General features: G+C 55.8%; 1 protein-coding gene across 7 annotated transcripts; it reads right to left on the bottom strand.

Moving 5' to 3' along the window:
* Positions 1–989: 989 nt before the first annotated feature.
* Positions 990–21,098, bottom strand: SLC34A1 (solute carrier family 34 member 1). Of its 7 annotated transcripts, none has more exons than XM_084883191.1 (13): positions 20,905–21,098; positions 12,608–12,737; positions 12,342–12,491; positions 12,131–12,259; positions 11,918–12,061; positions 10,863–10,974; positions 10,546–10,741; positions 10,371–10,466; positions 4,532–4,601; positions 4,144–4,311; positions 2,901–3,017; positions 2,698–2,822; positions 1,077–2,079 (listed from the first exon to the last, which is right to left on the bottom strand). In XM_084883191.1, the coding sequence occupies exons 2-13, from the start codon at positions 12,714–12,716 to the stop codon at positions 1,573–1,575; spliced, it is 1,923 nt and encodes a 640-aa protein (XP_084739317.1). In that variant the 5' UTR covers positions 12,717–12,737; positions 20,905–21,098; the 3' UTR covers positions 1,077–1,572. The 7 variants fall into 7 exon arrangements, with proteins under 7 accessions (XP_084739318.1, XP_084739317.1, XP_084739316.1 ...); XM_084883190.1 differs by lacking the exon at positions 20,905–21,098 and adding an exon at positions 19,355–19,475; XM_084883189.1 differs by lacking the exon at positions 20,905–21,098 and adding an exon at positions 13,940–13,995.
* Positions 21,099–25,377: the final 4,279 nt, after the last annotated feature.

Here is a 25,377-nt window from a genome sequence, read left to right as displayed (position 1 = left end):
GCTTCTAGCCTCTTCCACTTGGCAAGAGGAAGCACTGGCAGGGGCTGTGAGTAGGTGACAGGGTGTGGCTGGCAGCTTGGGGAGCGTCTCTGGGGCTCCCAGCCTCTTTTTTTTAAAAATATATTTTATTGATTTTTTACAGAGAGTAAGGGAGAGAGGTAGAGAGCTAGAAACGTCGATGAGAGAGAAACATCGACCAGCCGCCTCTTGCACACCCCCTACCGGGGATGTGCCCGCAACCAATGTACATGCCCCTGACCGGAATCGAACCCGGGACCCTTCAGTCCGCAGACTGATGCTCTACCACTGAGCCAAACCGGCTTCGGCGGCTCCCAGCCTCTTGCCTCTTCCCCACACACCTCCCAGAGGGTGGGGTGGAGGAATGTGTCCAAGATCACACAGCCACGTTTGAGCCCTGCAGCCTCCAGTCCCCCTGGGGTCCACAGGCTCCACAGATATCCCTGGACTAGAGGGAGGAACGTTGGCGCCTCCCTCCCCTGGACCCTCCCCTGTAGGCCTCAGCTGGGGTGGGGGGAAGGCTACAGAGGAAGAGGAATTGGAAACTTGAGTGGGTTTTGAAAACCTACATGAGATGTGGCTCATTGTCAAAGATGGACAAAGGTAGGAGGAGGGAGGGTGGCTGGTTCCTGCCCCCCTGAATCCTGGCTTGTCCTCTGCCCTTCGACCCTCCTGATCCCCTCCCACAGTGGTCCTGATAAGCTCCACATGCCACTTGCTTTGGGGAGAATTGATCTCATGCCAGAGAGAGGGAGGGAGGGAGTCAGTGAGGGAGTCGAGTCCAGAGACCGGGAGAAACCAGAGGTCAGCCTGGTGGGCTGGGGGGTGGAGGTAAGAGAGCGCTGCTAGCATTGGCCCTGGGGGTGTCCCCTAGACACTGGGGGGCTTTCAGGGAGTCTGAGCTGTGGATTGGACTCATTAAGGACGGGGCCAGGAAATTGTTGGGGTGAGCTTATGGGCTGGTCTCCCAGGGCACAGCAGGCTGTCTTTGGGAGGGGAGATGGTGCTGCTGAACCCCTAGCTATGGTCTCTCCTCCCCCAGAATGAGAACAGATTTTCAAATGCATAATGAACGTTTAATTCCTTTTTTCCTTTTAAAAATCAGGCAGTGTTGGGGAAGGGGGCTGTAGCAGTGATGCAGAGAGCTGGGTGGGATGAAGAGAATGGAGTGGAGGAAGGGGTGGAAGGGAGAGGGTGAGAATTCAGCCAGGGACACCTGTGCATGAGCAAACAGGAGCCAGGTGCTGAGACCACCCTCGTCCCCACCCAGCCCTGTTGGAGTTGCGTGGACACAAGTACACAAGCACCAGCCTCCAGACAATGTGCAAAGGACGAGTCATCACAGGGGCCCTGCAGCCTGCAGTGCCACCCCAGGTGCTCCGTGGGGGACACATGCAGGCCGACACAGGCTCACACAGCAACTCAGTCACGCAGCCCACCTCGGAGGGCCTGCACAAGGACAGGAGCGTGTACACAGACACACCCCTCTGCCCTCTCACCCCGGGCACCAGGCATAGGCCTTTCCTCGCCCCACCTGGCAGTCTGGGCTGAAGCCTAGAGGCGGGTGCCATTGTGGTGAGCAGGCAGGGCAAGGCGGGGAGAGGGTGTGGCAGGGGGCAGCTCCTCCAGGAAGACCCTGGGGGGCAGTGGGGGCGAGCGGGGCGGCTCGGGCCTGGCACAGCACAGGGTGGCGCGGGTGATGAGGCGGTCCAGGGGCTGCAGGGAGTGCATCCACCGGGGCAGGAAGTCCCATGTCTGCAGCCACTTGGGCAGGTGCCTGGGGCTGCGACTCTGCAGGACATTGACGAGCACCACGAAGGCCAGCAGGGCCGCGAAGGGCGCACCCACGCCCACCATGGCCCACCAGCCTGCCATGGAGATGCCAAACACCAGCGAGGGCATCAGGAGGAAGCACAGCAGGAGGTAGAGGACGGCAAACCAGCGGTACTTGGCGGTGCATTTGCCCAGGGCCTTGGCCATGCGGATGGGCAGGCGGGTGCAGGGCACTGGGTACCACAGCAGGATGCCTGAGATGTTGAAGAAGAAGTGGCAGAGGGCGATCTGCAGAGAAGAGGGCCAAGGAGCTGAGGTGGGCATGGGCCCACTCCCAAGCCAGGACACTCCCAAGGGAACAGGTACAGGGGCCCGGCCTGGTCTGGGCAGAAGGGACATCTGTGACCCCAGTAAAATACTGAAACACTTCTGGGTCAGTTGGCAAATAACCACTGCCTGAACTCCCCATGTCTCCCCCTCGAACCCTTCTCCTAGGTATCCCCCAGAGATCCTGTCCAAATCCAGGAGCTAAAGGACTTCTAGTTCCTGCCTCAGCAATTCTGGCCCCCTGACCTGAGCCCCTGCCTGTGGTTACTACTTCTCCTCGAACAGCCACTCCTCTGCCGTGTCCCCCCTGCTCATCCTGATCCCCCCAGTCTGGCCAGGCCCCCTCTTACAGCACCTCTCCCTCAGAGTGCATCCCACCCGCTGTTTATTGGTGTGGCTCTGAGTCTCCCTGGTAGACAGCAAGGTCCTGAGGGTGGCACCAGCCCTATTCTGCCCATATGGTTGCCACAGACGGTGGCATAGCCGGTGGCCTAGTTAACAGTCAACAATTTGTTACTCAGTGCCCCACCATGGGCCAGCCCGGTCCTCGCTCTGGCAGGGCGACGCCCCCAGGCACACCTGGAAGGCACTGGACAGCTTCTCGCGGGGGCTGGCCAGGGCGGCCAGGATGGCGGTGGTGGTGGTGCCAATGTTGGAGCCCAGCGTGAGGGGGTAGGCGCGCTCAATGCTGATCACACCCAGGCCTGAGGGGGGAAGAGGGGAAGATGAGGTCTTCCAGCTCCCCCCTCAGCCCTTCCCCGGCCACCGCCGTGAGCACTCACCGATGAGTGGGGTCATGGCCGAGGTGAAGACGGAACTGCTCTGGACAACGAATGTCATGGCGGCGCCCACCACCATGGCGAAGTAGCCGGTGACCCAGGTGAAGGGGGTGGGGAAGTCTGTGGGGGGAGCCATCCCAGCAGGGTCAGGGGGAGGGTTGGGTCCGGAGAGGAACCCTCCTTGGGGAGGAGGGCTTGGAGGCCCGTTTCCAATGAGCCCTTTGCCAGTCCCCTGCTCAGCTGGGAGGCCTCTCCTGGCCCTTTGACCTTGGGCTGAAGGCTCCTCTCAGCCTGGCTCTGTCGCACTTTTGTCCCCTTGGCCTGCCTATCCTCCCCACTCTTAGAGTCCCCCTGCAGGCCAGGTGGACATCGCTGCCACGGAAAGCCCTCCTGACCGGGCTCAGGCAGACTGTCCCACCTCCGCCCTCCTCCAAGCTCCTTTCCCACGGCGCCATGCAGCCTCTGCCTGTGCAGAATGAAGCTTCCAATAAGAATCAGACGGTGTCACTTCCTGCCCTCAACCCCCCAATGGCCCCCATTATCCTCAATGAAGTCCAGGCTCTGAGCGCAGCCTGTGGCCTGTGATTGCTCCTCCTCACCTCTCTGACCGCTCCCTGCCTCTCTGCGCCTCCCTCACTGAGCTCCCACTGGTGGCTACCTTTCTGTGCCGCAAACCTGCCCAGCTGGTCCCTGCCTCCAAGCCTCGGCACTGCTGTTCCCTCCACCCACATCTGGACTCCTTTCCATTTAGGTCTTTGCTCAAATGTCACATCTGCACAGAGGCTACTGGCCAAAGCAGCCTCTTCTGTTCCCTGTGGTGCTGTCCGTTTTGCTTTCTCCTTGGCGTTTTCTCCCCTCCCCCATAAGCTGGTTTTCATTGCCATCTCCCGCCCTAGGCTGTGTGCCTCTCCTCTGCACTCCCAGCACTACAGCGTGCTCGGCCCATGGTGAAGGCTTGATGACTATTTGTTGATTCAGTCGAGCAGAGGCCCCTGTTAATCTTGTTAGAGCTCCTGCTGGAATGGAACCGTAGCCAGAGGCAGCCACAGACCCCCAGCGGCCAGCATCTCAGGGGCCTCAGAAATCACCCAGGCAAACCTCTTCTTTGTTCACACGGGGAAACTGAGGCTCAGGTGTGGTAGGGCTTTACCCAGATCGCACAGCAAGGCAGGAGCTAGTGGGATCTGGAAGGGCCCATTCTGGGGCCCTGCTCTCTACTCCCCCCTCCCCCCTACTTGGCGCTCACCAGTGTTGATGATGGTCTGAATGACCTTGGCCACCTGGCCCTTGAGCAGAGAGTTGAGCGTCTTGACGAGGAGGATGAGGCAAGTGCACAGCAGCACCAGGGAGCCGGCCAGCAGGATGAGCCCCACGGCCAGGTCAGGCAGCACTGTGTCCACGAAGAGGTGGTTGCCTGTTGGGAGGGGTGTCAAGCTGCTGAGAACTGACCCCCCCAATCCAGCCCCCAGTCCCCCACCTTTGCCAACCCCTTGGGCTTGGAGCCCAAGGCCCCACCTCGGTCTCCTTAAGCCTCGGGAGCTGGGCTGGTTGGCAGCCATCCCTCCTGGGGGCAGCCCTACCTCTGCCAGGCTCTGCCCCTGCCGGCGGACCCCTCCCATGCTGCAGGCACTCACATTTCTCCAGGGTGGCGTTTCCGAGGGTCCGGCTGATGTTGGCCTCTGCCCTGGGCATGGGGGTGGGAGCCTAGGTTAGGAGGAGAGGGACGTAGGGAATTTAGGGAAATGCAGCCTGGAGTTGGGGCTCAGATGGAGATTAGGGAGCGATGTGGTGTTGGCCATGGGTCTCCTGGCTCTTGGGTGGTTTACTTGCCCTTGCTGAGCCTGTCTCCTCTGCTGAAGAGATGGGGTTGAAAATACCTGCCACCCAAGAATCTGGCCACGGTCAGCCCTTTGCAATTCTGCCTTGTTACCCACCGCACTGGCTCTCTCGGGCACACGGGGCCTCCTGATCCTTGCTTCTCCCGTCTTCTTGGCATGATGCTGCTGTCCATGTTCTCTTCTGAAAACTCTCTTTTCCTCGTGTTTTATTCCCTCCTGGGGCCCCTCTCCCCCGGCGTCCTTGCTCCAGCCTGTCACCTGAGGTGCCTGGCCCAAGCTCTCTGTCTTTGCTCAGTTCCTATCTGGAGGAGGCTGGGGGCAGAGGCCAGGCCCCTCACTGCTTTCCTCCCGCTTACTCTCAGTGGTGTGATGGGGGTTCCCGGGGAGGCACCCCGGCCAGGCAGGCAGCCTACGTGAGGGGCTCAGGCTGGCGGTGGTGGGGGCAATGTGCTGGGCCTATAGAGGGAGTAGCCACTCTGATCCAGGCCACTGTCACCACCCAGGGACACAGCCTAGCAAGGCCGAAGGGTCTGATTCTACAAGAGAGGCCACAGCTCTATAATTTTAAATTAAATCTCCAAGTTTGTAAATGCTGGCTACCACTTTAAGACATGCTGTACAAATCTGTGAAGGCTGGTCTGGTCTGGGGAGCCCTAATTTGTAGCCTCGTTGAGTTAAGGAGTTTTTTATTTTTTATTATTTTATTATTATTAATTTTAATGCAACTTGGTACACCTTTCCTTTCCCTCAGACCAGAGCATGAAAGGAGGAAGTGGGCTGGGCTGGCTGGAACCTGCCATCTCTCAGAGGGGAATGGAGCCGGGAAGGGAGCCACAGGCGAAATGTGAGAGCCGCAACTTCTCTCTTCCCCCCATTCACATTCTGGTCTTCGGAGCTGATATGGGTGCTAATTCCTTTCCCCCTGAAACTGCATCCACAGCCTCTGGCCTCCCCTGGTGCTGAGGCAGGGGCACAGCCGGGGTCCTGGCACTTTGATGTTACAGCTCCATTAGGCTTGAGTCTAAACTGTGTCATTTAAAAATGTATGATAAAGATAAGACCTATTTGTCACACCTGGCTTTAAGTTGGGGTTTATGTTAGTGGTATGTGCTCCCTTGTGTGGGGCAGCATGCTTAGCTGTATTGTCAGCTAGCCACACCAGAGCCGTGGGGTACCCTCAGGCCCAGCCCCAAATGCAGGAAATAGTCTCTGGTGGGCTCAGTTAGGAAAGCCAAGCAAGTGGTAGGAACTGCTATGCAGGTGTGAGGGAGAGAGCCAGGTGTGAGGGAGAGAGCCACGTGTGAGAGAGAGCCAGGTGTGAGGGAGAGAGCCAGGTGTGAGGGAGAGAACCAGGTGTGAGAATGAGCCAGGTGTGAGGGAGAGAGCCAGGTGTGAGAATGAGCCAGGTGTGAGGGAGAGAGCGAGGTGTGAGGGAGAGAGCCAGGTGTGAGAGAGAGAGCCAGGTGTGAGGGAGAGAGCTAGGTGTGAGAATGAGCCAGGTGTGAGGGAGAGAGCCAGGTGTTTGCTGTTAGGCAGATCTGAGTTCAAATCCTGATTCTTATATTAACTAACGTAGCCATGTCATATTACTTCCCTGAGATTTTTTTCTCTGAAGCAGGACAATAAAAGAGCTGTTTAAAAGATTACAAAAGAAAATGTGTGTGAAACGCTCACCTAAGGTCTTAGCTCATGACAGTGTCTTCAAATAAGGGCAAATCCCTCGCCTCCTGCACCCATCGGATGGGAAGGGTGTGTGTGTGTGTGTGTGTGTGTGTGTGAGTGTGTGTGAGTGTGTGTGTGTGTGAGTGAGTGTGTGTGAGTGTGTGTGTGTGTATGTATGTGTATGTGTGTGTATGTGAGGAGTGAGTGTGAGTGTATGCGTGAGTGTGTGTGTGTGAGTGTGTGTATGTGTGAGTGAGAGTGTGTGAGTGTGAATGTGAGTGTGTGTGAGTGTGAGTGTGTGTGTGTTTATGTGTATGTGAGTGTGTGTGTGAGTGTGTGTGTGTGAGTGTGTGAGTGTATGTGAGTGTGTGTGTTTATGTGTGTGTGAGAGTGTGTATGTGAGTGTGTGAGTTTGTGTGAGTGTGTGTGAGTGTAAGTGTGAGTGTGTGTGAGTGTGAGTGTGTGTGTTTATGTGTGTGAGTGAGTGTGGGTGTGTGAGTGTGTGTGAGTGTGTGTGAGTGAGTGTGAGTGTGAAGATGTGAGTGTGTGAGAGTGTGTGTGTGAGTGAGTGTGAGTGTGTGTAAGTGTGAGTGAGTGTGAGTGTGAGTGTGTGTGTTTATGTGTGTGAGTGTGGGTGTGTGAGTGTGTGTGAGTGTGTGTGAGTGTGTGTGAGTGAGTGTGAGTGTGTGTGTGAGAGTGTGTGTGTGAGTGAGTGTGAGTGTGTGTGAGTGTGAGTGAGTGTGAGTGTGAGTGTGAGTGTGTGTGTTTATGTGTGTGAGTGAGTGTGGGTGTGTGGGTGTGTGTGAGTGTGTGTGAGTGTGAGTGTGTGTGTGTGTGTGTGTGTGTGTGTGTGTGATTGCTTCCTCGGTCAGGATCAATGGTTCCTGCACATCTGCCTGAGGATCGTGGCCTTGTGGGGAGGACTCTGTGGCTCTTCCTTCCCGGGAATCCCAGCCTGCAGCCTGGAGCCCTGGGAAGCGGGGGGAGGGCTTGTGGGGTCCTGAGAGGCTGGAGGAAGAGAAGAGCTTCTCTGGGTCTGGTTGGGACTTGCAGCGTTGAGTTAGGACAAGAGTGAGGGCTAAGATCTCAGGGGTTCCTGCAAGGATTGTGTGGCCCTGGCTGTGCTCACAGAGTGTGTGTGTGGGGGTAGGGGGGAGGGTGTGTCCAGAGACTGTAAAGGGAAGGAGGGAGGAGGTGGAAGCTTAGATAAAGAGCTAGCAAACCCAGGGTCTGGGGCACACCCCAGGAGGCCATCCCTCCTGCCTCGAGGCGTGGAGGAGTGGGAAGGGGACGGGGTGGGGTGGTGAACTCCGTGGGGAGAACAGAACGGATGAGCTCAGACAGCCTGGGCTCAAACCTCAGCTGAGGCACTTTGAGCTGTGACATCGGGCCAAACACATAACCTCTCAGGGCGTCCATTTTCCCTCTGCATCATGAGGTCCCTGTGCTGCCCAGTCTCCCCAGGAGCGGGTTGTGAGGAATCTTGTAAATGCCTGAGCAGCCATCCTAAATATTAAGCTCACAAAGGAATGTTGGAGCCAAGAATCCTTTCCCCGGGGAGAAAGGCCAGGATGTGTGCCTGCCCAGCAGTCTCCCTTCTAGGGAAGGGGAGTGAGGGTCTTTGTTTCTGAAAGCGGAGGGAGATCACCATGCCAGCATCGCCACCTGGTGGCGAAGAGGAGAATTCCTTAGAGCGGAACATCTCCCCCGGATGGTAATCTGGGTGGCAGAGGTCCCCTGTGCCTTTAGGTATGATGGGCAGAGTGGGGAATGGGCAGGAATGGTGGGACACCAGGTTGGCATCTGGAAGAGGCTATAAAGGTGAAAACTCAGGGACGCAGGCTCCAAATCCCACCAGGATTTTAGTCCTTCCTCAGTCACATGGACTTAGACAAACCCCTCTGAGCCTCAGTTTCCTCATCTGTAAATAGGGATGTAATAATCCCTGCATCTCAGGTTGTAAGTCCTCAAAAACACACTTGTTGGAACCAGGCAGGTCTGGTTGACAATCCACAGTGTGACCACACAAGGAGGTAATTCCCAGGACAGCGTCAGGCCTCCAGAATGCCAAGAGGTATTGAAGCACTAAAACTGCCCCCCCCCCTCCTCCCCAAAGGATAAGCTCAGATTCTCAATTCTCTCCTTTGGGCCAGGGTTCTTGGAGACTGAGTCAGGTCCATCTTGGTGAAAGCCGTAGGCAACTGGGACAGGTTGGAAGGGACCACAGAGAGACTCTTGGCCAAAGCAAAATGCGAGTCTTTGGCGCAGGGGGAGCTGCTACCACACATCACCTCCCGAGAGCGTGAGGGAGAGAGTCCGAACAGGGAGCTCAAGTCCCACCCGCCGGTCACTCTCGCAGCCGAGGGAACTGCTCTTAAAGGGTCTCCTGGGAGAGCTGGGCCCAGAAACCAGCGCTCAGGCAGGTGGCAGCTGGAGCAGGGACCTCAGCCCCCGCCGAGTGACCTCACCCAGGTTGCTTTAGGCCTATGAGCCTCAGGTTCCTCCTGTGGAAAGTGGGATGCTCCAGTCCCCCCCCCCCCCCGCCCTGGATGGGGATGTCACAGGGAGGGCTCCGCTCAGTGGAATGTGCTGCAGGGGACCTGCCGGATGCAGGGTTTCGGGGCAGCCAGGAGCCAGGAGTGCCGGCTCGTTTTATTGTGAAGATCAAAGCGTGTGATTCCTCTCCCTCCCGGTTTTGCTAAGAAGTAGAGAGGACTGTGATGAGCCGCAGTGCTTGGGGAGGGCCCCCTGCGAGCGGGTGAGAAGGTAGAGAGGTTGTTAGAGAGGTCACAGAGCAGCATCAAAGCTGCCTGCGTGGGCTCTTTGATGTCAGACTGCCTCTGAGACTCAGCAGGGCTGAGCTGGAGCCGAGTGGCACTCGGAGCAGGGAACCTCGCAGGGCCGGTGGAAAGGTTGCTCTCTATTCACGCGGGGATAAAGGCTTCGTGACTTCAAGTAGCCAAGAGGAGATGATGAGGGGGAAAGGCTTGGGCTTTGAGTTTCTTTCTCTCTTGTTCTAAGTGGAGTTACATTTGATGTGTAATCAAGGGGAAGCAGGTACTGAGGATTAGGCTTTGGATGGCTGCTTCCTCATTAGCCTGGTGTAGAGGCCGGTCCACGGGTGTCCAACTCATCCAAAGAGATCTTCATCCCAGGCAGCAGAAGCCAGAAAGCAGCAGGAATAGAGCAGAAGGGCAAGTGGACACATGCCTGTGTGTATGTCGAGGGGAGGGGCCCTGATGTGGGCACGAGGGGCTGTGGTGTCTCCAGTGAGGCCTCTACATGGCCCGCGTGTCCTGCTCCTAGGCCAGTAGCCTGCTTATCCTGCTTTCCTGGGGATCCTTATAGCACTCTCGTCCTGCCCTCTCCCTGCACGCCTGTGCCCCAATATCCGCAGGGCTGAGTCACTGAACCCCTCCCCACCGGGGAAGAAGGAGGCCTAGGTGGTGAGACCTGGGCTCGGCGCCCTTACATGGCAGGACAAGCTCCAGCAGGTTTCTTAGCCTGTTGGAGCCTATTTCTCTGTTTGTGAAACCAGAGGGTGGAGCCAGAGCAGTGGTTCTTAAACTTGAGCATGGAGCAGACCAGAGAAGTTGTTGAAATTGGGCTGCTGGGCCCCATCCCTGAGTTTTTTCTGATTTAGAAGGTGGAGGGGAAGGGCCGAATCCGTTGCATCTCTAACAGGTTCCCAGGCAGTGCGGGTGCCACTGGTCCGCACTTTGAGAACCACTGGGCTAGATCGATTGACATGCCAACTCTCACTGATTGGTAATGGCTGCCTAAAGCTGGCGTGAGGCTGGGTTAGCAACATCTGCCGTAGGCACAGTCTCATGGTCAAAGTGTCACATCGTCCCCTCTCTAGGCTAATAATGGCCTGTAAGGTCTACTTGGAGCATTTAAAAGAGATAATGACACGAACAATCAGCTGTCTGAAAAAGGAGTCTCCTCACCGGGGGCCAGACCTGGGACTTACCTTCACGGGGTCTGGGTCGCACCAGATCCTGATGAGGCTGTGGTTCCTCAGGGACTCGTTGCCCATGGCGATGCTGGTAATCACGGTCTTGTCCAGCTGTGGGCCAGATGTGGGCGGGGGAGTGAGTGCGGGGCCCTTACGGCGCCGGCCTCCGCCCCGCCAGCCCCGCCCCCACCTGGATGACGAGCTTGGTGAAGGGCTCCGTGATGATCTTGAGCAGCTCGGGGGCGTCCCGGCCGCCGCGGATGTTGAAGGAGGCCACCACGAGGCGAGTGACGTGGTACAGGTACCCGGAGGCGACCTCCAGGGGCAGCAGGACCAGAACTGACAGCCAGTTAAAGCAGTCGTGCACAGTGGCCCCCGCGAAGGCCCTGGGCGGGGAGGCCACGTTGGGAGGTAGGCCGGAGCCCGGGTTTGCTCACTCTGGGGCTCCTGGCATCCGGGGCGACCCTCCCCGCACAAACACGGACCCGCCACCACTCCACCCCTCACCTACGGAAGTCGGTCCTGTCCCCCGCCTGCATCAGGGCCACAATGGTGTTGGTGACGGAGGTGCCGATGTTGGAGCCCATGATGATGGGGATGGCGGAGCTCACCTCCAGCACTGGGAGGAGAAGGGGCCTCGTAACTACAGGGGTCGTGTCCACCCAGCTCTTGTCCCCACAGCACCTCCTGCCAGAACCGTTGCCCGTCTTCTGGCCACTAGTGGGCATTCCCGCCATGCTGCTAACTCCGCCCAGCCTCCGTGTCACAGGTACATGTGGGCACGTGCTGTATATTTACATATATGTGTATGCACGTGAAACCATGCACGTGCACTGCACATGCCCACATGTGAACATGTGTGGGGGCATGTGTATAAGAGGGCATGTGTCCTGTATGCAAATATGTACATGCCATTACAAATCAACTAGGCGTGGCATGCATATATGAGTGTGACTCTCAGGTCCAGGTATGAGCTTGGCGAGGCTTTGGTACCCAGTTATTCAATCCAACACTAAACATTGCTGTGAAGGGGGTTTGCAGATGCGATTCACCTCTACAATCAGCTGACCTTAAGCAAAGGAGATACACCTCAGTACTCTGGGTGGCCCTCATCCAATGACAAAAGGCCTCAGCGCGCACAGAGGCTTCCCTGGGGAGGGAGGAGTTGTACCTCTGTGCGCACATGGCTCCCGGCTGAGCTCCAGCCTGCCCGCCCTTCCCTGCACCACTTCCCTGCAATAAACCATTTGTTTCTCCACAGCCTCCCTGACTCTCATTTCTCCGCTTCTGTTTCCCTGGCCACTGGGTGAAGAACTGCGTGAGGTTCTGGAGGTGAGCCTTCCTGGGGCTGTGCCCCCATCTGCTACCTTTCAGGCTCCTGGGCACCCTCCACACTGAGACTCCCGGCTCGGCCTTCGAGGGCAGAGTGGGAGCTGCCAGAGCCCTGCCCTTAGCCCTCAGTCCCTGTTCCCACTCCCGGCCCGCGCCCCCCCCCCCCCCCCGCCCTTGTGCAGCACACCGGCTTCCCACACTCCCTCCCTGGCCCTCGTGGGCCGACTCACAGCCAGAGGAGACCATGCTGACGATGATGGAGGTGGAGGTGCTGGAGCTCTGCACCAGCACGGTCACCAGGATGCCCACCACCAGCCCTGCCACCGGGTTGGACAGGATGGCGTTGTCCTTGAAGATGTCACCGGCCACCTTTCCTGGGGAGCATGAGTCACCATCGCTGGAGGCCCTTCAGGGGCCTTTCCCCAGACCCGCCTGAGCCCTACCTCCAGCCAGCTGGAAGGCTGAGCTGAGCACGTCCAGGGAGCAGACAAAGAGGTAGAGGAACGTGAGCATCAGCGGCACCTTGAGGAGTGTCAGGCCGGTCTGGCGCAGCCTCTGGGCCAGTCCGGGCTCTGGGGAGGGGACAACCGTGAGCACAGCGGCCAGAGGGCTGGGGCGTGACTGCTGGTGTCCCTGCCGCCCCACTCAGCCCACCTGGCTTCTGCTCCTCCTCCAGGGCCAGCTTGGCAGGCAGCGGGTCATGGAGCTCCAGAACCTCCCCAAAGGGGCAGCCGTGCTCGGCGAGGGCCACAGGGCCCAGGCTGGGGAAGGCATAGGCGGAGGTCCCTGGGATCCTGTGCAGGACTGGGAAGGGAGGCTGGTCAGGAGTTCCCAGAGGCCCCAGGTCCCAGGGAGGGCAGGAGGGGTGCCGTGGGGGGTGGAGGTCTCACCCAGGATGTGGGCAATTGGGGCACACTCACCCTGAGGGCTGGGCACATAGGCAAAGGCTGCCCCATGCATGATGGGCCCCCTGCGGACTTGGATTGGAGAGACAGCAGGGCCCCCCAGCCTCTCTCTGTAGGCCATCATCCTGGCCACACGCAGTGGTGTCTGCAACAACATCGAGTGACAACTGCTGCGTCCTGGGCACTCCCACACTCACACCTCTACCCCCCACACCCACACACTCACTTGCACAAGCATTCATGAAGTGTGATCCCAAACACACACCCATAGACATATCCCCCCTCTGCCCCCTTACTCCCTTACCCCTCTAACCCCCTATTTCCCTACCCCCCTAACTCCCTACTCCCCTACCCAGGGAAGCACACTCAGGTGCTCAGCACAGATTCGGGCATTCATTCATTCATTCATTCAGCAAGTATGTATTGAGCATCGATTCTATCCTAGATGCTGGGGTACAGTGGTGACTACATACAGACACGTCTGCCCCTAGGAAATTCAAAGGGTGGTGGGGGGGCATTTGTCAATGAAATGATCCCTCAAATAGATAGAAAATGGCAATGGGAACAAGTGTTCCAATGGCAGGAATGGTGCCACCAGAGTGTCCCGGTGGGTGGGCCCTAGGCGGAGGGAAGAGGGATCACACTGAGGGGAACCGTTAGTAGGCCCTACCAGGAGGAGAAGGGGCCGGCACTTGTACAAGGGCCATGTGCAGGCAGAAGCCGCAGGCATCCTGCAGCTGGAGGGGCCTGGGAGCGTGCGCAGAGGCTGCGGCTGTGGGCCGGGCCGGGCACCGGCTGCTCAGCCGTTTTGCCCATCTCAAGAGCAGTGAGCACCATGGACACCTGTTCTGTCTGGATCAAGAGATCAGCTGGAGGCCTCCCACTGGCCTCGGAGGACCACCCTCTCCTACTGCTCATGTCCTCAACAGGAAACAAATCCCGCCGCCTTGCTCCCGTGAATGAGGCTCAGACCAGGACTGTTTTAGGTAAGGAGGGCCCTCACCCTGTCCCCAAGTCTGGGAAGTCCAGGCTTGTGTTAACGCCCCCCCCCCCCCCCCCCCCCCCGCGAACTGTCCCTGGAGTTCTTGGCTGTTGGGGTGAGAGTGCCCCAGGCTGCCCTCACTCCCACCCCTAACATTGTCCCAGGGGCCTTGGCTGTGGGATGGGGGAGTGAGCTGAGCTGATTTCCCAGTCCTGGAAGAAAGAGCACAGTCCTTTCACTTTGGGAGTGAGCCAGGCTGGGCCGGGACTGAGATGTTATGGGGGCAGCAAGAGGGGGGCTGGGGTAATGAACTGTTTCTACTAAGAGTTGAAGATGAGGTTGGGACGAGGGGACTGTGGGCTCACCTTAGGATTCTGTGTTTCAGCTCCTGCTCAGCGGCTCAGGGAAGTCCCAAAGACCCAAAGAGAAGCTGGGACCCTCCACTTTATACTCTTGGGTCAAGGGCAAAGTCCCTAGAACCCTAGCTGCCCTCCCTCTGTTCCCCGATTAACCTCACCCCTGAGATTCCTCCCAGTTAATTGCTAATCGTCAGCTCTGCAGGGGGAGTCTGCAGTTAGACTCTCCCTTCCCCCAACAGATGCTCAGCCTGAACCACCACCCAGGCCCAGTGAGGGCACAGACACACCCGCCCCCAGGCAGAGACCATGCAGGCTCTCGGGAGCCTCCTCCCAGAGCCCCACAGAGATTCTGTGGCTCCAGCTGCCAGGACTCCCCAAAGAGCGATCCGACATCCTGTGGCCTTGCCGTGTGTCTGAGTGTCTGTGGGTCTGTGCGTTTTGGGGGTGTTTGGAGGAGGGGTGTGTGTAATGGCGGAAACAACAGGAGACAAACGGGAGGGGCTGGGTATGTGGGACCTGGGAGCATCTCCAATGCCCAACCACGGATCCGGGAAGTGAAGCCTATCAGACGGTGGAGCCCCTTGTCAGACCAAGAAGGGCCTGCCTGCATACTGGAATGGTCCCTCCTGGTGGGGTGGGGTGGAATGTGTCATAGGGAGTGAGTCTGGAAGCAGAGGGACCAGTTAAGAGGCTGAGAGATGATGAGGCCTGAACCAAGGTGGGAACAGGAGGGATGGAGAGAACAGGATACATCCCCGGGGTACTTGGGCAGTAGAGTTGGTGGTGGGGAGGGTGGGAGGGAGAGGAAAGATGAAAGTTCGGTTTCTGGATTGGGAAACCGATGAGGATATGAAAGTCAGAGGGGTCTAAGGAAGTCTTTCAGAGCTTGTTTCCCTTTCACAGGACTATGGAGCCCGATTTGGGGAACAGATTCACAGAAGGATGAGAAGGAAGCTTCTCTTTTTTTTTTTTTTTTTTTTTTTAAGAGATTATGGTTTGGTCAGATCCAGCAATAATCTTTTTTTTTTAATTGATTTTTTACAGAGAGGAAGAGAGAGGGATAGAGAGTTAGAAACATCAATGAAAGAGGATCATCAATCAGCTCCCTCTTGCACACCCCCACTGCGAATGTGCCCGCAACCAAGGTACATGCCCTTGACTAGAATCAAACCCGGGACCTTTCAGCCCGCAGGCTGACGCTCTATCCACTGAGCCAAACCGGTTTCGGCGGTATCTGCATTTTTAACCTCTAGTCATTTCCCCCATCTCTCAGGTAATTTGTGGATACGGTCCAAATAGAACTTTTCTTATTTTGAGGCAGACCATTCAGAGACCCAATTTTCCACTTCTTCGTACGTTTTGAAGTGCTGCTCAGAAAGTGCATGTACCATCAATCAGAACAAGTGGTAATCTGAAGGAGCAAGGTCTGGTGAATACAGCGGGTGAGTTAGTACTTCCCAGGCAAGATCTTTTAACGTGTCTTTAACTGGTTTTGTAGTGTGTGATGGTGCATCATCATGAAGCAAAATTACTTTGTTGTGTCTTCTGGCCCATCCTGGTGGTTTTACGATCAAAGCATGGTTCAAAATAATTATTTGTTGTTGGTAGTGATCAGTAATAACGGTTTCACCTGGTTTTAGAAGCTCATAATACACCACACCTTCCTGATCCCACCAAACGCAGAGCATTGTCTTCTTTCCAAAGCGATTTGGCCTTGCAGTCGACGTTGATGGTTGACCTGGATCAACCCATGATTTTGTGCATTTGGGATTCTCTAATTAAATTCACTTTTCATCACCAGTCACAATTTGATACAAAAAGGACTTTCTTTCATGCAGTTGAAGCAACCTTTTCCTGATGACTTTTTGGTTTTCCATTTGTCTTTTGTTCAGTTAATGTGGCACCCATTTCCTTCCTTTAAAATCTTTCCCATTGCTTGTAAATTACTGGAAATTGTTTGCTGAGCAATGTTTAATCTTTCTGCAAGTTGTTTTTGAGTTTGACGTGCATCTTCATCCAGTAATGCTTGCAATTGTTGGTCTTCAAACTTTTTCGGTTGACCTGGACGTTCTTTGTCTTTCACATTGAAATCATCACTTTTAAAGCGATTAAACTAGTGTTCACAAGTATCTTGATATGGAGCATGTTCACCATAAGCTTCCCGAAGTATTCAGCAGCACTTCTCTTCAAAATAAAGTAATGAATTAAAACTTCCTGCAAATGCTCTTTTTTTGTGGGCACAAAATTTTTAAGTGTAAAAATATCTATGATGTTAACGTCTTCAGAAAATTCGACATATGAAGTTTAGGAGATTGTTGTCAATACAATAAAATAGCATACATATCAAATTGCATACATATCAATATATGTCTAACTCCATCAATTGAAAAAAAAAATCCGCATTATTAACCGGTACACCTAGTATCCACCCATCATCCATCCACCTACCCATTCACCTAGCCAGTCAGCTGGCCTGTGTCTGTCCATTGGTTGGTTTCTAAGCTCATTAGCTGAGTTCCTAATCTATATTGGGCCAAGATTGGCAAGGTCAGCTTCTCTCTTGCTCCAATGGGACAGTCCCTGAGCCAGCCTGGGATTCTGAGGCCAGTCACCTCGCCTCCCGGAGCCCTAGGCCCCTCACTGGTAAAATGACAATTGGCTGGGCTTTTTCAGTGAATTGTGGAATTCAGTAAGATAAATGGCCCATCTCTGTGTCTGGAACGGAACCCCTCAGCGCCTTTGCTCTCTTCCTGTTCTCTTGCCCTTTGGCGTCTCCAGGTGGCTGGAGTGTGCTGGCGAAGGAAGCGGCCCCCCCGCCTCAGTCTCTCAGTCCTGTTTCAGGCCAACAATGTCCTTTGGCTCACCAGCCAGCCCCCGACTGCTCAGGTCCCCTGAGCGGAAGTCCTCCACAACACTGAGCACATTTTAGGGTGACACAGACCAGGAAGACAGAAACCTGCACAGTCCCCCCTTTAATGTGACAAAGGTTAAGTAATTAGTGTATCATTTGCCGAGCACTGAGGAGTAATGGTCAGAATAAACTCTCTGCCAAAGTGGCTAAAGCAGAGAACACAGAAAGCCTGGCTTGGCGTCCCAGCTCCACCACATCATGGCTGTGTCGTTAAGGCCGCAGAACCCCCAGGGGATAGAAGGGGGGGCGGTGGAGGTGCGGCTGGGATTGGCTTGGCAGAGCGACCACAAGTCCTGTTTTGCATGGATCTGGGCCCAGCGACCCTTTCGCTCTGAAAAGTGCCCTGCGGAGGACAGCGAGCCCCACGGTCTTACACTTGTTCTGGGGCCCGGGGAAGCTGGGCAGGGAACCAGCCACCTGGTGTTTACTAGAAAAATCTCCATTCATAGCAAAAGGAAATGAAAAGTAACCCTGCTTTTCAGAAACATGGCTGTAATCATTAGAACACTGCCTTCCATCCTTCTCTCGCTGACTTTTTCTTTTTTAAGGTTTTAAAGAGTTTATTTGAGGGAAACTGATGGCATGCTGGGAAGCAAATCACATGTGCTCCGGAGGGCGATGCTCTGCACGTCCCTTCGTACACGCGGAGTTAAAAAGGGACTCTCTCTGCCTTTTTAAAAATATATATATATTGCCGAAACCGGTTTGGCTCAATGGATAGAGCGTCGGCTTGGGGACTGAAAGGTCCTGGGTTCGATTCTGGTCAAGGGCATGTACCTTGGTTGCGGGCATATCCCTAGTAGGGGGTGTGCAAGAGGCAACTGATTGATGACTCTCTCTCATCGATGTTTCTAACTCTCTATCTCTCTCCCTTCCTCTCTGTACAAAATCAATAATATATATATATATATTATTGTTGAAACCGGTTTGGCTCAGTGGATAGAGCGTCAGCCTGCAGACTGAAAGGTCCCAGGTTTGATTCCAATCAAGGGCATGTAGGTTGGTTGCGGGCACATCCCCAGTAGGGGGCGTGCAGGAGGCAGCTGATTGATGTTTCTAACTCTATATCACTTTCCCTTCCTCTCTGTAAAAAAATCAATTAAAAATATATATTTTGTTGATTTTTTTAGAGAGGAAGGGAGACAGAGAGAGAGGTAGAATCATCAATGAGAGAGAAACATCAATCAACTGCCTCCTGCACACCCCCTACTGAGGATGTGCCCGCAACCAAGGTACATGCCCTTGACCAGAATCAAACCTGGGACCCTTGAGTCTGCAGGCTGATGCTCTATCCCAGGGGTCTTCAAACTACGGCCCGCGGGCCACATGTGGCCCGCAGAGGAGTCTGATCCGGCCAGCCAGGTTTTTTGGGCAGTGAGTGCAGCCGAGGTGTTACAGTAGGAATTAGTAGTTCATATAGTCCGGCCCTCAAGCTCTCTGAGGGACCGTGATCTGGCCCCCACTTTAAAAAGTTTGAGGACCCCTGCGAGCCAAAACGGTCAGGGCGATTCTCTCTGTCTTATTAATCCGCATCAAATTTCCTTGTCTATGAGAGACTGAGTTGCTTTTTCATCTACCCTTCTATTCTAAGCCTTTTCCTGTGTCTTACACTCAGCACAGATGTGGTTTTTAATGGTCCCATCACATTCTGTCATGAACCCTAATTTACATAGGAACCCTCTGGGTGTCCTGGAGCCTCTTCCTACCTGCATGAAGTGAATTGGGTGAGGTCAGGGTTCATATAGAGGAATGTCGCTGAGCCCTGGAAATGCAGTTGCTACTGAGTCCTTTTGTAGGAACTAGAGGGCCTGTTCAAGTCCCATTAGGGATGGGTCTGAGGCTGCTGGAGCACCCCACCCCCGAGCCTGACGCCCACAGTGTGCCCAGAGACCCCTGTCCCCAGGCCTGCTCCCCGTCTCTCCTGCGCTACTGAGGTCAGACCTGGGCAGGAGCAGCTGGTACCAAAGGCGCTCCTTAGGAACCGGACGCTTCTCCTTTTTAATAATCTTGGACAGTTTTGACTTCTCCCTTCCCTGCTCTGATTACAAGTGAGACCATTACAGAATGCTGTGGATTTACTAGTACACATCCAAACTGCTCCCCAACATTCTGGGGGTGGGGTGGGGCTGCCACAGCCCTAGGAAAAGCCCTGCAATGTCGGAGCTGACCAGCGCTGCCCCTTGGACTCCTGAGAACAGCGGAGAAGGCGGCCGAGCTCCAGCCCCAGCCTCTCGGCCCCTTTGATCATTTCAGCAGCCTCCTCCCCACGCCCAGCCGGCCTCTTCCCCACCGGTGACAGACTCGGGTGTCCCTGAAGGGTGACTTTTGCCCTGTCTGCTCACGTGCCTCCCGGACCTCTGGGCCCGCAGCCTGGGTGGCTGGTGGTGTCTCCCTCCAGGGCGGGAGTCGTGGAGGGAAGATGCCAAGACCTGCCTGTGCCAGCTGTGCCTGAGGAGCGGGGGCGGGAGCAGTGGGATCTTTGGGTCTAAGGCACAGGACGTGCTCCTTACCTCCCGGGGCCTCCTGCACGTCAGGACCTCAGGGAGCAGCGTGAGGTGGGTCCTTCAAGCCGGAAATGGAGCAGGCGTCTGTGAGGCCCGTCTCCTCTACCTCGTCATCTCTTATCTATCGCCGGACTCTCCCAGTTCTGTTTCCCAGGAGCTCCGGCCCCCAGGCCTTACCTGGGTTATTGCAATGGCCTCTCAGATACTCTCCCTGCTCTGCCTCACGGCTCCCAAACCAGATTCCAAAAAATGCAGCCAGACAGCTTTCCAAAATGCCCTTCTTATCATGTCCCCCTCTCCCTTTCAACCCTGCCCGCCTCCAGCCTGAAGGCAGCACCGTCATGGCCTGGGGGCCCAGCACAACATGGCTCCCCTGTGACGGTGCCCCAGGGAGCGTGTGCCTGTGAGGAGGGCAGCCGGGCTAAGCCCCCAGGACCCCCCACATTTCTGAGGGGGCGGAGGAAGGGGAAACTGAGCCGGGGAAACCGAGACCCGCCCGCAGCTGGGTTCAGGAGGAAAACAGGAAAGCGGAGTCGCCAAGACACCCTGGTCAGCTGGGCCTGCTGAGATGGCAGCCAAGGTGAGAACAGCAGGTGAGTGACTCGGAGAGCCCTCGGGGCCAGTACGGGGGGGTAGGGGGCGGAGGGGGGGGGAGACGAGGCAGCTTGCCATGAGGGGGATGGGTGAAAAGCATGGCCAAAGTGGTGCACGTGCCAGGCTGCCGGTTATTGAATTTCCTCACACCAACGAAAACAAGTTCCCTGGGAGCCACAGGGCTGCTGAACAGGGAGAACCGTGCCAGGAACAACCATGTGTGTCCGGGAACGAAGCAAGTGTGGAGGTGGCACCCCGGCTGTCTCCGCAGCTCTCCGTCAAGGTCCGTTGCTCCTTCTGAAACCGGTTTGGCTCAGTGGATAAGTGTTGGTCTGCGGACTGAAAGGTCCTGGGTTGGATTCTGGTCAAGGGCATGTACCTTGGTTGCAGGCACATCCCCAGTAGGGGGTGTGCAGGAGGCCGCTGATCAATGTTTCTCTCTCATCGGTGTTTCTAACTCTCTGTCCCTCTCTCTCCCTTTCTGTAAAAAGCCAATAAAATAAATTTTTTTTTAAAAAAAAAAGACCTGCTGCTCCTTACATACACGCAGTTCAATGCAGGTGAGTTTCCTGCAATCTCTCAAGTTTGAGGACAATCAAAGGAGGAAAAACTAACATTCCAGACCATCTGTCTAGGAACTGGATTTTTTTTTTTTTTTGGGGGGGGGGGGGGTGGAACCGGCTAACGAGCAGTGTAATCCCACAGCAAGATTCCTCATACCCACAGTCTGAGAACTCCTGCCTCTTCTCACCAACATGGTTATTTATTCAACCAACTTGTAAGCCCCACTGAGTCAGCACGGGGCTGTGCACTGGGGATCCGGCCGTGAACACTCTGCTCCGGCAGCCAGGGCAGCAGGCCTGCACACAGACATGGCTGTGCGGGCACTGCACACATACACACACACACACACACACACGGATGCATCCTCTCTGGTCTGTGGTCCAGGCACCCGTTTTTACCGTCAGGTGGGTGACGCAGTAGGGGCCACCTGCACACCTCCCTTTGGGGAACAGAGCAATCTGTCCCCTGGCCCTCTTGACTCTGTCCTTTCCTGGAGATCCTGGACTTCACTCTGAGCTGCCCGGCACAGGGCAGGCAGGGCCCTGAGAGGTCCCATCCAAGCCCCGTTTTCCAAAGCTACATTAGGTCCTGTGAGGTGGGGCATGGGCAGCTGACCTGAGAATGTCCTGTCTCTGTTTGGGGGACAGGCGCCTGGGTAATGATTGATCCTGGTGGCTCAGGGGTAGGTCACTCATTGACTGAGGGGCCAAAGTCTGTGGCCCAAAGAGCTGAGGCAGCTTTAGGCGTTGCTCAGAAATCACCTCTTCCCCTGCAGCTCCCCTCCTCATGTCTCTCCAGCCCTGTGCCCAGGGCGTCATGCTGGCCCCGGAGGGCAGGCCTGAGCGGGAGGCTGTGGGCAGCACGCTCTGAGATGGCGGGCCATGCTCTGGCTTCTGAAACTCTGAGATCTGGCTTTAGACTCCAGGCCCTGGGCTCCACTCCCGGTAGCTGAATGCTGCAGGTAGCTCGATGCCCTGCGTTCTAAGTTCTCCGATCCAAGCTGTGGCTCTGCATCTGGGTTCTGGGTTCCTTCAGCCCCTCAGCACAAGGAAGCCACAGGAAGAGGTGGTTTCCTTAGCTGGTGGGGTCATCCCTTCCCACCCATCTCAGCTGGCGAGGACTTCACCCCGGGAGCCAGCACCCTGGGCTCTGCTGGAGGTGGGATGCTGGTTCTATGGTGCTTCTCCTTGGCTTCTGCCTTGGCTCCATCCCCAAGCCAGTACCTGGGAGAGAGCAGCTGAGATGGCCACAGAGCATCCCTCACCCAGACCCTGCAGAGGTCACAGGACACATACCCATGTGCATGTCCCCAGCTCCTTTGGACCCCCCAGGACCAACATGATGTGAATGGCACCTCTGACAGGTGTGCAGCCATATGGGCCTGTGCCCAGCCTGGGCTGCATCTCATCCAATGTGATCAGCCACGCGTGTTCCTCTCTACCTGGGCCTTTGCCTCCTTGTGGAAGCTGAATTCCAGCCTCTAATCCCCCACAAGTCAGAGTCACTTGACCACCAGGCCCGGCCTCTCTGCAGGGTGCACCTTGTGCTCACCCGTGGGGGCGGGGGTGGCTGCCCAGGGAACATGAGCTACAGCTGCATCAGCACTTTCATCTGGGCCCCAGGTGAGCAGCCCCTGCCCCTACCTGCCCCCACCCTGGCTCAGAGCCTAGGTCACTGTGTGCCTGGGCTCACCCTGTGCCCGTTTCATGCCAACCCTTCCCCAGCCCCGAGGCCATTAAGGGGGATTAGGCGATGAGAGACAGGGAACAAGATTCTCTCTCGGAGGCTTGGAGCCATAGGACGTGGGTTCCATGGGGTCCTAAGGAAGTCGCACCTGCTGGCTCAGCCTGTGTCCTCCGAGGATGGTGGTACTGGAGGCTGCAGAGCGGACAGCAAATGTGTGGTCTCTCTTTTCCCTTCTGCTTTGTGCTAGGTGGACAGACTGACTCCTCTCCTGGCTTCCTACCTGGTGAGGTGAGGGGAAGCAGCCGTGGGACCCTCTCGAGCACCGGGAGTCTAGATCCATGCAGGGGCTTTGGAACAGGGCCTCTGGGTTGACCAACTGATCCCCTGCCTCTGGGCCTGGTGGGGCTGAGGGATTCTGGGAATGAAGATTCCCCTCTGTCCAGGCAGCTGCAGAGGACATGTTGGAGGAGGGGTCACAGAGGGGATGGTGGCAGAGAATACGCCTGGCCAGCCAAAATGTGCCTCCAGGTGGTGCGTGAAGCCCCGAAGGAAGACTTGGGTTTTATTATGGAGAAAGGGCTGGCAGGCCAGCAGTGACACAGAGGTTGATTATTTTTTAAATTGCATCCTTTAAAAAAAATAAAGCTAGGCTGAATCCGGTTTGGCTCAGTGGATAGCGCGTCGGTCTGTGGACTGAAAGGTCCCAGGTTCAATTCCGGTCAAGGGCATGTACATTGGTTGCGGGCACATCCCCGGTGGGGGGTGGGAAGGAGGCAGCTGGTCGATGATTCTTTCTCATTGATGTTTCTGGCTATCTATCCCTTTCCCTTCCTCTCTGTGAAAAATCAATAAAATATATTAAGAATAAATAAATAAATAAAGCTAGGCCCTGGACAGTGTACTGTTGGCCAGTGCACCAAAGGGTGGTGGGTTTGATTGCCGGTCAAGGGCATGTACCTGGGTTGCAGGTTTGATCCCTTGCTCCCAGCCAGGTACATGCAGGAGGCAACCAATCGATGTCTCTCTCTCTCTCTCTCTCTCTCTCTCTCTCTCTCTCTCTCTGCCTCCCTCCCTCCCTCCCACTCTCTAAAAATTGATGGAAAAAATGTCCTTGGATGAGGGTTAACAACAATAACAAAAATTAAAGCTAAGGTGAAGATCTCCTTTGACCTCTACCCCGTCAGTTTGACATGTATTCTTCTAGAACATTCCCTCCCCTTTCTGTTCACTAACAAGTGCCTGTGTGGTTGTGGTTTATATAAAGATCTCATGCCATATGCATTGCTCTATTTTTTTTTTTTTTTTTTTTTTTAAGAATAATGACACATCTTGGAGAACTTTCCACATCAGGACACACTGTACTCGGTTCCTTACCTGCTGTGGCACTGCAGATCATGGGCACACCGCCAAGTATTGTTACCCTCCCCACCCACCGCACCCCTCACGTGCACATTTGGCTGTTTGCCAGTTTCCAGGTGATGCCCAGGAGTGAGTGGCTCTGCCTTGTGGTTTTCATTGTCGGCAGAAATTCCCAAACTGCCTCCCAGAGCAGCCATATCCATGTCCCCTCCCTGAAAGGGCCCTGGCTCCCCAGCAGGAATTTCTGCAGCACCCAGGCCCTTCCTGGGTGTGTCCCCAAGTCAGAGCCTGGGGGCTGGCTGGTCAAGCTGCTTACAGAATCCTGGGCTGGTCACTTCCCTTCCTTCCTGCAGCCCTGGTTTCAGACCCACTGGGCTGTTTTGTTGTGACGAAAATGAGATAAAGGATGGAATGTGCTAAATTGGGGGCCTTGGTAGATGTGAATTCCTCCCCCTGCAGGGGCCAACCTTCAGGAAGGCTCATCCACCTGACTCCCGGCCCCCTTTCTCATGAGGCAGTCTCCTTGGTCCCTCAGCTTGGCAGGCACGTCACTGGCAGTTGGGAGGTCTGCGGTAGGGTGGGCTTGGCCTGAGGATCTGCCAACTTTGAGAAGATACCCTGTCTGTGACCTCGTGCCCCCACCTCTCTACCCTGGGGCATGGAGGGGTGTCTCCTGCCACAGGGTGAGGCCTTGGGGCCCAGGAAGTGTGAGGGGTTCCGCAGCTGATCAGGGAAGAGACACGGGTTGTCTCCCTACCCACATCGTCAGCCACAGGCTGTGACCCCGGTGCTAAGCTGTCCGCTGCCCAGGACCCCCACTGCCCTGTTGGCCCCGCATCCTTTGTTGGGACCACCCGAGGCGGTGGCATCATCTGTCAGCCATCTAGGCCAAGGGGATACAGAGGTGACAAAGAGGGACGAGGTCCCTGCCATTAAGGCACCGACATCATATAGTCAGCAAATGGGTGTATTAGTAAATGAGCAAATAAGGTTGTTAGAGTGGGCTGCGTGCTGTGAAGGAAGAACGCTGGGTGACATGGTGGAGAATAACACTGGGAAGCACTTGGGATGTGATGTCTTCGTCCACTTGGGCTGCCAGAACAACTCTGCCAGAGGCGGGGTGGCTTATAAACAACAGGACGTATTTCTCACAGTTGCAGAGGCTGGAGGTCTGAGACCAGGGTGGCAGCATGGTTGGGGTCTGGTGAGAGCTCTCTTCAGGCTGCCGAGAGCCGAGGGCCGTCTTCTCGGTGTGTCCCTCACGTGGTGGGAGGGATGAGGCAGCTCTCTGGGGTTTCTTATAAAGGCACTGACTGCCCTCATACTAATCACCTTCCACTTCCAAGCACCATCACTCTGGGGGTTGGGATTTGAACATATGAATGTGGGGACACACATACACACACACACAGGTCACAGTGTGAGGTGACGAGGGACGGCTCCTCTGAGGTGTTTAAGACAAGAGCTTCAACGAACCAGGACTCTGTGGTTGCAGATCTTAGAAACCCCAGTACAGTAACAACTAGACCCACATCCAGAGAATCAGTGCTTGGGCTTATCGCAGGAGGAAGACTACAGGTGGCTAACGTGGAGCGTGCAGGAATGTAGGCATTTAGATAATTTTGTCAGGAGTCTCCTTCCGTCTCTCAGTCCTCGTCTCCTGTGTTGCCTTCATTTGCATGTAGGTTCTCTCCCTGCAGGTCCTTTCTGCACGTCCCCGGGAGATGGTAGAAAATGGCCAGGACTGGTGTTCTCACTGCGTGAGATCATCCCTGAACTAAACCGACTGGCCAGGCCTGGGTCATGAGCTCATGCCAGCAGCTAGG

This window comes from Pipistrellus hanaki, assembly GCF_964339955.1.
Source record: "Pipistrellus hanaki genome assembly, chromosome: 5".
NCBI lineage: Eukaryota > Metazoa > Chordata > Mammalia > Chiroptera > Vespertilionidae > Pipistrellus > Pipistrellus hanaki.
Note: the sequence above shows the minus strand (reverse complement) of the source record. Positions and strands in the feature narration are given on the sequence as shown.